The sequence below is a fragment of the Paroedura picta genome, chromosome 6, assembly GCF_049243985.1.
Source record: "Paroedura picta isolate Pp20150507F chromosome 6, Ppicta_v3.0, whole genome shotgun sequence".
Taxonomy (NCBI): domain Eukaryota; kingdom Metazoa; phylum Chordata; class Lepidosauria; order Squamata; family Gekkonidae; genus Paroedura; species Paroedura picta.
In genome coordinates, this window is record NC_135374.1 from 123,575,636 (window position 1) to 123,588,009 (window position 12,374).

The window sequence follows — 12,374 nt, forward strand, 5'->3', positions numbered from 1 at the left end:
CCCTGCCTCTTTAGATCCCAAGCCGCCCAGCCCCCCCGTCGCTCCTTCCTCGGCGAGCAGCCTCCCGTGGCCCGTGATCATCGGCATCCCTGCCGGAGCGGTCTTCATCTTCGGCACCATCCTGCTGTGGCTCTGCCAAACGAAGAAGAAGCCCTGCTCCCCCCCAGCAGCCGCTCCCCTCCATAGGGCCCAACCCCGGGACCGGATCTGCATCGCCCAGGCCCCCGACAAAGACTGTGTGTCCTCGGTCAACTACGAGGAGTACGTTGTGCAGCAGCAGCAGCAGCAGCACTTGCTGTCCCCGGGGCCCGGCCTGGCCCCCGCTCTCGCCTCCAAGATGTACCCAAAGACCTACACGGACGTCATCCACAGTCACACCCATTCTCACGTGGAGGGCAAAGTCCACCAGCACCAACACATTCACTACCAGTGCTGAAGGGCAGCCTCTCCCGGGGGGCCTTGTGCTGCTGCAGGGAGACGGCTGGGGGCCAGCGGGCCCTGCTAAGCTAGAGAAAGAAACCCAAAGGAAACGAAACCAAAAACAAAGGCCTTTTTGAGACAGGTGTGGAATGTGTGGTGTTTTGCTAGTTTGTTACTGTGACAAGGAAGTATGAAGGAATTCCCAAAGGGCAAAGGTGATTCTGGCACCCCTTGAGACGTCAGAAAGCCCTGGCATGAAAGCGAGAGGGGGCAGGGGAAGGAGCCCACGCACTGCCGCGTCTCTTCTCTGGTCAGCCTCTGGAAGTACAACTCCCAAGGAACCTTTTTCTCCGGAGTCCCTCGTCCCGGGGAGTGAAAGCAAGGAGGGACCAGAGGCCGAGGGCCACAATGTCAGAGCATTTTGAGGGCCTCCCAAAGAAGAAAAGCACTGCCTTGGTTGGCATCCAGGGCGAAAAACTTTTTTTATTTAAAGTTGTGAAATGTTCCAGCGTTGCCTGATAATTAGCAATACCTAAGCCAGTGATGACTGAAAGTCCCCCTTTCACTGGAGGGCTTTCTGGGAAAGAGACGAGCTCGCCCTCCTCGACTGCCAAAAATAGAAAGGATATTGTACAGCTTGCTTTTATATTTATATTTAATTATTATAATGATGATAATAATAAGACTGTTGGATTTTTTTATGGACCCCATCATGCTGCCATTCCCAGAGGTCAATACAGATTCATGATCAGTGGAGGCCAGTCTCTCTGCTGCAGAGTGAGTGCACCAGGCAGGTCAAGCCAGGTGGGAAAGAAGAATGGAGTGCATCTCCAGAGAAAAATAAATCTGCTGCGTGGGCGTGTGTGTGTGCAGGGGGGGGGGGATAGACTGTTTTGTCGAGTCATACAATTTCATCTCAGTTTCGTTTCAAGGGAAAACGCAAGCAAAGTAGGACCATATTAAAGACCCAACTGGACTCAAAGTTAATTTAGTCAAAGATCTAAAATCTTTTTAATTCTATATAGAGTTTAAACAGAAGACATGTATATTAATTTATTTTGTTAAAACAAAAAAGAGAAAAATGTATAATTTCATCAAGAGACGCCATTTCTATACCTATTTTTGATCAAAAATAAAGATTTTGTCCAATTTCAATATGTGCCCCTCTCTGAAATACCACTACACCAAGATGCCCCTCAACAATGACACCAAGTTTGCTCTGCAACTGTTACCCTCGTACTGAAGAAAATGACAGAGATGCTTTTGTAGTGCAGCTGCTGGCCATGTGAAATGGGGACCAAGAGGACCTTTAAAAGCAGCCCCAAGTAATAGAAGAAGAAGAAGAAGAGTTGGTTCTTATATGCTGCTTTCCCCTACCCGAAGGAGGCTCAAAGCGGCTTACATTCGCCTTCCCATTCCTCTCCCCACAACAGACACCCTGTGGGGTGGGTGAGGCTGAGAGAGCCCTGATATCACTGCCCGGTCAGAACAGTTTTATCAGTGCCGTGGCGAGCCCAAGGTCACCCAGCTGGCTGCATGTGGGGGAGCGCAGAATCGAACCTGGCATGCCAGATTAGAAGTCCGCACTCCTAACCACTAGACCAAGCTGGCTCTCTAATAGGTGGAAGATGACAAGTAAGGTCTTCTATCCCACTTTTCTCTACCCGAAGGCGTCTCAAAGCGGCTTCCAATCGCCTTCCCTTCCTCTTCCCACAACAGACCCCCTGTGACCCATTATGCACGGCGGCAGCTACACTGTACTGCTGCCGTGCTGCCGCTGTGCTGTTGTGGTGGGGCCAAAAGCCCCGCCGTCCCCCATGTACACATGGGGGTGGAGCCCCGCCGTCCCCCATGTACACATGGGGGTGGAGCTCCGCCAACTGTGCCGATGCAACAGCCCGACTCACGCAACACGGGGCCGGAAGCACTGAGAGCACAGGTAGGCAGCGGGAGCGGCTGGGGGGGGGACTGTCAACAATGAATGCCACTTCTGTGTTGTCTCTCTTTTCCCATCCCTCTTGGGAGTTGCAGTTAATAACAACAACAACAACAACAACAATAATAATAATAATAATAATAATAATAATAATAATAATAATAATTGGTGGCAGGGGGGCCCCACTGCAGGATAGTGGAGAGCAACATGCTGGTCTCCCACCATGGCGTAGGTTGGGGGGAGGAGCCAGGCCGAAAGCCCGGCTCCTCCAATTATGCATGGGGCTCCGTCGGGCTGGCCCTCACCAGTGCCCTCGGGAGTCCCAGGACTCCGGAAGAACCCGTGTTCTGTTAACGCGGTCTTCCAAGGGCAACATTGCCAGCTCCCATGTGGACCACCACAGGCCATGGTCCTCTCCCCCACCATATTTAACATCTTTATGAACCCTCTTCTCCTCCACACTTTCCCCACGTTTCACCCACATCTCCCCCACACATCACATTATGCCTCAGTGGTTCCTCTCCATGGTTTAAACCCTATTAAAGAACTGGCCCTTTGGGACCTCGGCTTCATGTCCTCTGGCCATGCTCTCTAGGAAGATAGGCTTCCTTGTAGCTGTTACATCAGTCATGAATGTGAGTTCGCAGCCCTAAGGTCAGATCCTCCATTCCTTAACATTTTTAGTGAAAGAGCCGTACTTCACCTTAGCTTTCTTCCAAAGGTGGCTTCTGACTTTCACCTGACACAGATTAGTGCTGCCCTTTTTTCTTTTTTTTTTGTCAGTCTCCTGAATCTAAGGCCATGAAAGCTCTTCACACTCTTGATGTCTGGAGAACAAAGCCATTCCAGAGAGACAAGGACTTGATCAGTTGCTACAGGGACCCAAAAAAGGGTCCCTCTCTAATCCCTCTCTAGGTGGGTCATAGTTGCCTTCCATTCTTTTTATGAGGTAGCTGGGCAACGGTGTCCATTGGCAATCAAGGTGCGTCCCACAAGACGAGAGGGTTCTTCAGTTCTTCCACAGGAAAGTTCCCTTGTCAGACACCTTTTAAACTGCAACTTGGCCAACAGAAGACACAAGGGCAGAGTCTGCACATACTTTGTTTATTCCATTGTCAATCCTGTTGAATTCAGATTGCTTTGAACTCGGATCTTCCTCTCCCCCCCCTCCCCATTGTAACAGGAAAGTGTTCTGCACGTGGTTAGGGTAGTTCAGAAGGGGGGGGAGCCAAGCCTCTTTCTTTCTTTTCTTGAAGGGGGGGGAAGAGGAGCCAAGCAGGGAGTGGATCGAAAAGGGAGGAAAATCCAGGACCGACAGAAGTTGAGAGAAATTAGGGGCTTCTCCTTTAAGGCAAGTTTGTCACATGAACACCTGTGGCCAATCATGGGTCCTCTACCACGGAGGAGAGCCCAGATTCAGAACAGCCTTTAAATATTGAGGGTTAAAAGCACTCTAAGATATCACACAATCCTTCTTGCTGCAGAAGGAAATTTTGAATCGCCCCAAATCCAAACGGAAATCGCATTCTGTATAGAGGGCAGGGACTGAATCGATCTGGGGTTGGAATAAAAGCTCCGTGCAGTTTACACCAAGGTCAGACAACTATGTCCTAAAGGTATATCACCACCCCTATATGTAGACAGGGGGAGCACTTTGGTCTGCCAACAGAGACATGGACCTGGATGGTTTCCTGGATGCTCTGAAGGGCTTGATGCCTCCTTGTGACTCATTAAGTGAGCTGGTTGAGTTCTGGCATAGCAGGATGCTGGTTGACAACAATGAGATACTCTCCGACGCCTTCTCTGCCCTGTTGAGCATTGAGACTTGTCTGTAAAATAGCTTGCAAAAGCCCCAAAGTTGATTTCCAATGACTAGTATTTGGGCAACCTTGCCCGAGGGCACTAAGGGACCAAATTACCCTAACAATTGTGCTGTGCATAAGCTTGTAGGTGCGATAGAAGTTGCATAAAAATCCTGTTTAGTAACTTTTACTGCCATCTCATGTTGTTGTTAGGTGTGTTTGGCAGCTGGTTCATTATTCCATATGAGAATGGAAGTCTTTATTTGCTCCAATGGAAGATTAGGGCTCATTCCATTAGGGCAATGGCATCAGCCATGGCCTTTCTGGATGGAGTTCCATTGTTTGAGGTCTGTAGAGCAGCCATGTGGCCCTGGGCTGAGACGTTTGTTTGTCATTTTGCGTTGGACATGCAGGCCAGATGAGATACATAAATGGGGAAAGTGGTGTTGCATTCCCTATTTAATTAGGAGCATGTACCTGCCTGCAGGTGAGTGGCCTGTTAGAATCCCCATGTGTGAACTGCACAGAAGACTGAAGATGAGAACAGGGTTGCTTACCTGTAAACATTGTTCACTGAGTATCTTCTGTGCAGGAACACATACCCTCCCTCCAACCCTGCCACCTGCTCTTTGGCATCGCTGGAACAAGAGGTACTGAGGGTGAGGGCACTGCAGCTCTGGAGCACATGCTTCAGGGTAGAATTGACAGCATTGACCTTGGCACGCAGCACCCTCTAGAGGCTTTTTAACTATAAAACCTCTTTGTGGCTGGCCTACTTATGCACAGTCCCCATGTGTATCTGCACAGAAGATATTCGATGAACGATAGTTACAGATAAGCAACACAGTTTTCACCAAGTAGCTGGGAGTCAGGAAGTGGAATCTTCTGAGATACTTCCTGAGCAGGTTGTCTGGAAGTACCTGAGAAGAACAGGGGAAAAGCCAATGAGTTGGCACAGGTTACTAAGTGTGCAGGGCAGCTACAGATCTGTAAGCCTAGGCTGAGGCTTCTGTTGAATTCTTACTGGCCCAAGTTAGAACAGGATCTGGGAAACTGTTTTAAACTTTGCCAGAGAGTGAGCAAGATTGGATGCAAGGTCAAAAGAAGAAGAGGAAGAGTTGGTTCTTATATGCCGCTTTTCTCTGCCCAAAGGAGGCTCCAAGCGGCTTACAGTCGCCTTCCCTTTCCTGTCCTCACAATAGACCCCCTGTGAGGTGGGTGAGACTGAGAGAGCCCTGATATTCCTGCTTGGTCAGGACAGCTCTATCAGTGCCCAAGGTCACCCAGCTGGCTGCATGTGGGGGAGTGCCAGATTAGAGGTCCACACTCCTAACCACTACAGCAAACTGGCTCTCAGGGTGCCTGTGCAATCACCTCCTATCCTGGGAGAGTTTGGGAGGAATGTTAGCAGACTGCTGGACCTTGGAATAGAGAAAGGGAAACAAAGACATCCCTAAATCAGTGGTAGATTGTGTCAGGTACTTTACAGAGCAGCTGAAAAACTTGGTGAGTGGTACACTAGAAAATCTGGCTAAGGTCAAGGTAAATCAGAGCAGCTGGAATGATAAAGCAGCTCAATTCTGACTTCTGAGCTGTGTGTCAAGGTGGGGATTTTGCTGCCTTTGTTCCTGATTGCTGCATGGGGAGGACCTCCTATGGTGGTGAGTGGGCTAGGCAATGGCAGGTGTAGTGTTGCTGGGGAAAAGACCAAAAAGACCAAGGCTCATGGGAATTGTAGTCCATGGACATCTGGAGGGCTGCAGTTTGACTATCCGTGCTGTAAGCCATTGCAGGCTAGCTGGTCTAGGAGCGGCAGCATGGAAGTTCAATTAATAATTAATTAATTAATAGAATCTCAGGAAGGGGGAGGAGTGGGGAACTGCCCTTAAGCCCACTGGCTCAGGATTCACATTCTAATTGGCCTGGCTAACGAACAATAACAAAAGCTTTCTCCTGGCAGGCATCAGAAGCTTGACGCCAGAACGACTAGAAAGGTCCCCAGGAAGAATGCTCCAGTGGGCCCTTGCGGACGTGTTCCTTTGAACCCTGCCTGACCTAGCGACCCAGTATGGACACTCAGGTTATAAAATCTCCTTGCAATAGGTTGCACTAAAGTTGCAAAATCTCCTTGCAATTGTGTATGGTTCATCCAGCCTGTACCGAGGCAGCTGCATTGGCTACCCATTGTTAGCCGGATCAGGTTCAAGGTTTTGGTTTTAACCTTTAAGGAGTCTGGGAGCCACATATTTGAGGAACCGCCTGATTCCTTATGCTCCGCGCCGGACTATGCTCGGCAGGGACTAATTTATTGGCGATTCTTGGCCCCCTGGAGGCGCGTTTGGCCTCGACCAGGACCAGGGCCTTTTCGGTCCTGGCCCCCGCCTGGTGGAATAAGCTCCCAGAAGAGCTGCGGGCCCTGCGGGATTTGCCATCCTTCCACTGGGCCTGCAACACGGAGCTCTTCCGCCAGGCTTATGGTTGAGGCTGGCGCCCCCCCCTTTTAGATCAGGCCCCCCCTTTACATCTACATCAGCAGTGACCCCTGGTTTTTCGGATAGTTTCACCGCCATCAGGTAAGATGGGTCGGGTGGGTGGGGGATTGTTTTAGGAGTTTTATGTACTAGGGGTTTTACATGCTGTTACTCGCCGCGAGCCTCAGGGGAGCGGCAGGCAAGAAATATAATAATAATAATAATAATAATAATAATAATAATAATAATAATAATAATAATAATAATAATAATAATAATCAGAGGTGACAGGACCACTTACCTGAGCTCAGGAGCAGGCAGCCGTCTTGGTCTATACAGCTGTCTGGAGAGCTGAAGAAAACTAAGGTAATGGAAACAACTTTGAAACTTCTTAAGATACATGAAGCTGCCTTAAAGACAGCGAAGGAGGAGGAGGAGGAGGAGGAGGAGGAGGAGTTGGTTCTTATGCCAGTTTCCCTACCCGAAGGAGGCTCAAAGTGACTTCCAGTCCCTTTCCTCTCCCCACAACAGACCCCCTGTGAGGGAGGGGGGGCTGAGAGAGCCCTGAGATTCCTGCTTGATCCGAACAGCTTTCTCAGTGCTGTGGTGAGCCCACAGCTGCCTGCCTGTGGAGGAGGAGCAGGGAATCAAACCCAGCTCACCAGATTAGAAGCTACCACTCTTAACCACTACACCAGTGAGCAAAACTTGCTCAGGATTCCTGGCCCTAAGGAGATTAAATCGAGCTCACCCCAGCCTGTTGGAATGCTCTGCTTTAAACAGTTCCAAGGGGCTGCCAAGCCCAGGGTCAAAGCATGAAATAACATCTAAAATCTACTGGCCTCCCTGTCAGAAGCTGCCAAATTAGACTTTGATTGAAGGGCTCATTTGACCTACCCTCCTTCTCTTTCCCGTATAACACAACATTAAGCAAACATGCATTTTAATTCTGTTTTGTTTTTTAAGCTTATTTAATTGAATTTACATTTCTATTTTGTATTCTATTTCATGTAATTTCACCTTATTGTAATCCATCCTCAGTCACCAAAGAGAGGGTGGAGAATAAGTGCAAAAATCATCAACATCTAGCAAGATACATTTAGGAGAGAGGATATGCAATTTTCCCCCACTGGTTGATTGATTTGATAGCCTGCTACTCCCAGACACGCTGGCTTGTGGCGGGTGATGCTGTAGGATCTCCACAATAAAATGCCCAATAAAACAATATAATAGTTATCCCGCCCTGGAGACAAAAAAAACCCTCCCTCCCACCCTCCCAGGGGGAACAGATAGAAAGGGGATGGGCAGTTGTTCTAGCCCCTTTGGGGGTCCAGATCTTTACTGCCCTGCCTCAACCAATGACCTGGCAGGAGAGCTCTGTTTTACAAACCCCGCAGAACTTAGAAAGCTCCAGCAGGGCCCGCAGCTCTCTTAGGCCCTCATTCCACCAGCCTGAAGGCCCTGGTCCGGACTGAGGTTAGGTGTACCTCCCGCAGGCCAGGGATTTCTTTTGGATTTTCTTGCTTAATCTGTATAGTGCATAAGTATTTTATTTTAATAATTTTGCGCTGCTACTGTTTCTCTGCCCCACAAAGACCTCCACAACCTTGAATGTTATTATTATTTATTTTATTTGTGTAATTAATGATATTTCTATGCCGCCCTCCCTTGAGGCTCAGGGTGGTTTACATTGAAAACCTTCATAATGTGGTACAATGCTTTAGGATGCTTAGGGCTGATCCTGTGTTGAGCAGGGGGTGGGACTAGATGGCCTGTATGGCCCCTTCCAACTCTATGATTCTATGATTCTATTAAAAATTTATAACAATGGGAAGTTATAACATAAAACTGAAGGACAATGAATATTTGGTTCGGTTTTGCTGCCCTGTGGGTTTGTTCTGTTTCTGAGAGTGCAGTGTGAGTAATAGTTGCACCCAGCCAGGTAGGGCAGTTGCGGTTCCTCACCTGGACCTTTCCTACCCAACCACAGGCCCTCCGACTGAGAAGGATTAAGCTTCAGACGGTTTCCCTTGAGCCATCCCATCACTGCCTCCAGACATCTGGCTAATGAGTCTGGGGGTGAGTCAGGATGGTCGTCCATCATGAGGAAGAGCTGGGTGTCATCTGCCTATTGGTGACCTCCCAGTCCCAACCTCCGTCTCAGCTGAGCAAGAGGGCGCATGAAGATAGTAAACAGGATTGGGGAGAGAACTGCACCTTGTGGCAATCCACATGGGAGTTTCCAGCAATGCGATTGGTTCTCTCCAATTGCTGTCCTCTGTCCACAACCCTGTAGGAAGATCAGCCACTGAAGAACTGTCCCTCATATCTCGGCATCGGCAAAGCGGCAAGCTACTAGCTCATGGTCTACTATGTCAAACGCTGCTGAAAAGTGGAGTAGTATTAGGAGCCTGACCCGCCTTGGTCCTGCTGATGGCAGAGGATGACCCTCAGGGTGAACAGAGCTCTCTAAACCCCTTGGCCAGGCCGGAAACCTGATTGGGCTGGGTCTAGGACAGAAGTTTCTTCCGGGAATGCTGCCATTGGTCTGTGGCAGCTCTTTCCACCACCTTCCCTAGGAACACTAAATGCGGGACAGGGTGGTAGTTGGTGGGCTCTCGCGGGTCTGAGGATGTTTTTTTTCAGTAGAGCTCAGACCACTGCCTCCTTCAGCCCCTCCCGGAATTCTTTGGATAAAAGGGAGAGATTGATTATCTCCCAGAGGGAGATGATGTAGTAGTAGTAGTAGCAGTAGCAGTAGCAGTAGCAGTAGCAGTAGCAGTAGCAGTAGCAGTAGCAGTAGCAGTAGCAGTAGCAGTAGCAGTAGTTGTTGTTGTTGTTGTTGTTGTTGCAGCATTTGTTGTCCACCCTATCTCTGTGGAGTCAAGGCAGATTACATTAAAATAAAATACATACAAAAAAGAAATAATGCAGAGCCTCTCCAGGAGGTGGCAACCCCAAAGAGTGGATGGGATGGAACAGGGCTTGCAGAGCTGAAACAGGCCTGTACCACCAGTTTTCTTAAATACATTTTTAAAAACTGAACTGCTTGCAGATGGGCTTTATTGGTGGTACACAATGTGACACCAGCCTTCCCCCTCTTCCTTTCTCCACCCTTCCACTGGAATCCTTGCAGTTCAGTTCCTTGCATGAAAAGGAACACAAAGAAAGGTGGTCAAGTCTAATGCCAAAGCCAAGAAGCACTTTTGGCAGCCCCTGGAGACACAGATGGGGCAGTGAGTGGAAAGAATGGGGGAGCTGTGGGATTGCTGAAACAAGGGGGGGGATCATGCCGCATCTTATGGGGAAGTGTTTGAAAGGAGGGAGACTTGTCAAGCCCAAGGACAGAGATCCCTCCTGCTCATTCATGTGGGAACAAATTATACTCCCCACTGCAGCATGGAGCATATGAAGCTGGAAGGTGCATGGGCTGGAAGGAAGTTGTGACATGCTACTGCCAAGATGATGTGGCCTTGCGGGGAGGGGGGGAGTGAAGGACTTGGGAACACAGGTTGTGTTTTCATCGCTTCTTCCTATTAATGGCCAGGAAAGAAAAATAATGCAGATAAATGACTGGATGCATCATTGGTATAATTAGGAAAGGTTTGGGTTTTGGGGTGATGAGGCTCTTCTATCGGGAGATGATTTGCACCTCATAATGGTGGGGGGAAACACCTTTGCAAAGCATCTTGCGGACCTGGTGAAGAGGACTTTAAACTAAGTCCAACGGGGGAGCAAGACGTACAGTCACAGTCTAATTCAGTGAAGATAGCTGTAGATGGGAAACCTGCAGATTTAAAGGGAACGGCACTTATGCAGGGAACCGTTAACTTAGAGGGAAAGGCACTTGATGAGCCTTCAGACAAATGGGTGCAACTGCGGGGTCAAGAACACAGGAGATGTGCAGGCCAATGTACCAAGTGAGCGTGCCATTGTACACTGATGAGACCTTGGCGCAAATGTCATTGAGGAAGGATGACGGGAGAAGGTGACCCCTGAGATAGCAACGTCCAGTGAGCAAACCATTCAAGGCCAAGCAGGCTGGTAACAGCACGTCTTTTGAGGATGGGTCCTGCCACAGCTGGTGCATGGGCTGGAAGGAAGTTGTGACATGCCAAGACAAGTCTCCCCCATTGGTGTGTTTGGGTTTTCCTACCTAAATGCAGAACTCTACATTTGTCCCTATTGATCTTCATTTTATTCAGTTTAGCCCACTTCTCGAGCCTATCAAGATCATGCTGTATTCTGTTGCTGTCTTCAGTTGTGTTTGCTACCCCTCCCAGTTTAGTATCATCTGCAAATTTAATGAGTATTCCCTCTAATCCCTCATCCAAATCATTTTTAAATATGTTGAACAACACAGGCCCCATGACAGATCCTTGGGGAACTCCATTTCTCACTCTTCTCCAAGAGGATGCTGAAGCATTAACAAGTACCCTCTGGGTGTGATCTGTCAACCAGTTATATATCCACCTGACAGAATTAGGATATCCTCATAGATGACGGGCATGGGTTTAGCCTTGGCTTCTATGGTGCCCCTGGCTTGGTGCACCTCTTTTGTGTTTCAGGCAGTGGCTTTTATAGCAAGAGCTTCTTCTAAAGCTAGGTGAAAGTTTGCTCCTTTCAAGGTCACCTGGCACCTGCCTTTCTGTCTTTTAGGCACCGGGGTTTTACTGTATATTCTTAGGATGTTTAGCGTTTGATTCTGGCCTGAGGCTGTTGTATCTAGATCATTTCAGTCTGCTTGTTATTTTTTTTATTGTTGCTTTTATGTCCTGGCTTGTTTTTATGTGGCCTGTTCTAATGTTTGGGATGGCTTGGTTTAGTTTTGAATTCATGGGGCTGAATGGTTTTTTAAAAATTATTTTAATTTTAAGGTGGCATACAGTTTTCCCGATAAATAAATAATTTTTGTTTTGTATGCAGCTAGCTTTTTACTTTTTACTTCAACTGGCGACTCCCACTTGGACCCATTTTTTTTTTTGGTGGTGGAGGATCCTTTTTTATTTCCTAGTATTTTTCTACCTGGCTCTAGATGTTTCCCAAATACCTCTTTTTAGTATGTATGCTTAGTAAATACCTAATCTGAAAGAGAATTCCAGGTGAAATGTATATGTAGGCTCTTTAGTCACTCTACGTTCATGTCCTGAATGGAAAAGTCTGTCTAAAAGTGAAATGAAACTATGATTAATATCCCTCTCCTAGTCCTATGAGTAAGACATACCAGAATTCATAGGTCTAGGATCAAACTCTTAGCCACCAGGGCTGGATAGGGCTTGTTTGCCCTCCTCCAAAGACCTTACTATGCTGCTAAAACATCCAGCGAGAAGGACATAAAGGAGCCCCTCTGCTGCCAGAGGAAAACGGGCAGAGGAACAGAGAAACTGGAAAGACCAGACGCTTGCACTCCATCGGCTGTACCCCACCAAGCGCTCTCTCTCTCTCTCTCTCTCTCTCTCTCTCTCTCTCTCTCTCTCTCTCTCTCTCTCTCTCTCTCTCTCTCTCTCTCTCTCTCTCTCAGTTGCTGTCAGTCTCTTAACTAACACCCCCTGCTTATTTTAGGAGGACAGGTCAAGGTGGTTCATTTCTTCAAAGCTTAGTTAATTTAGTTCTAGATTGTCTTTGCTGCCATTGGGAGAAGATCCTAAGTGGTCTACCTAGATGCCTCCCTTGCCTGCCTCTTCCTTTGAAGGCGCTCCCTCCAGCCTCTGGTTTCACCCGAGATGAAAGGTACAGGCCTTGCAC

At 48.3% G+C, this 12,374-nt stretch overlaps 1 protein-coding gene across 1 annotated transcript in view; it reads left to right on the forward strand.

Annotated features, from left to right (window-relative positions):
• Positions 1-1,575, forward strand: part of FGFRL1 (fibroblast growth factor receptor like 1) — a 165,443-nt gene extending 163,868 nt beyond the window's left edge. The window contains exon 7 of the mRNA XM_077344083.1: positions 15-1,575. Coding sequence (XP_077200198.1) covers positions 15-436 — 422 coding nt within the window. The 3' untranslated portion in view covers positions 437-1,575. The remainder of the gene's footprint in view (positions 1-14) is intronic.
• The last annotated feature ends 10,799 nt before the right edge of the window (positions 1,576-12,374 follow it).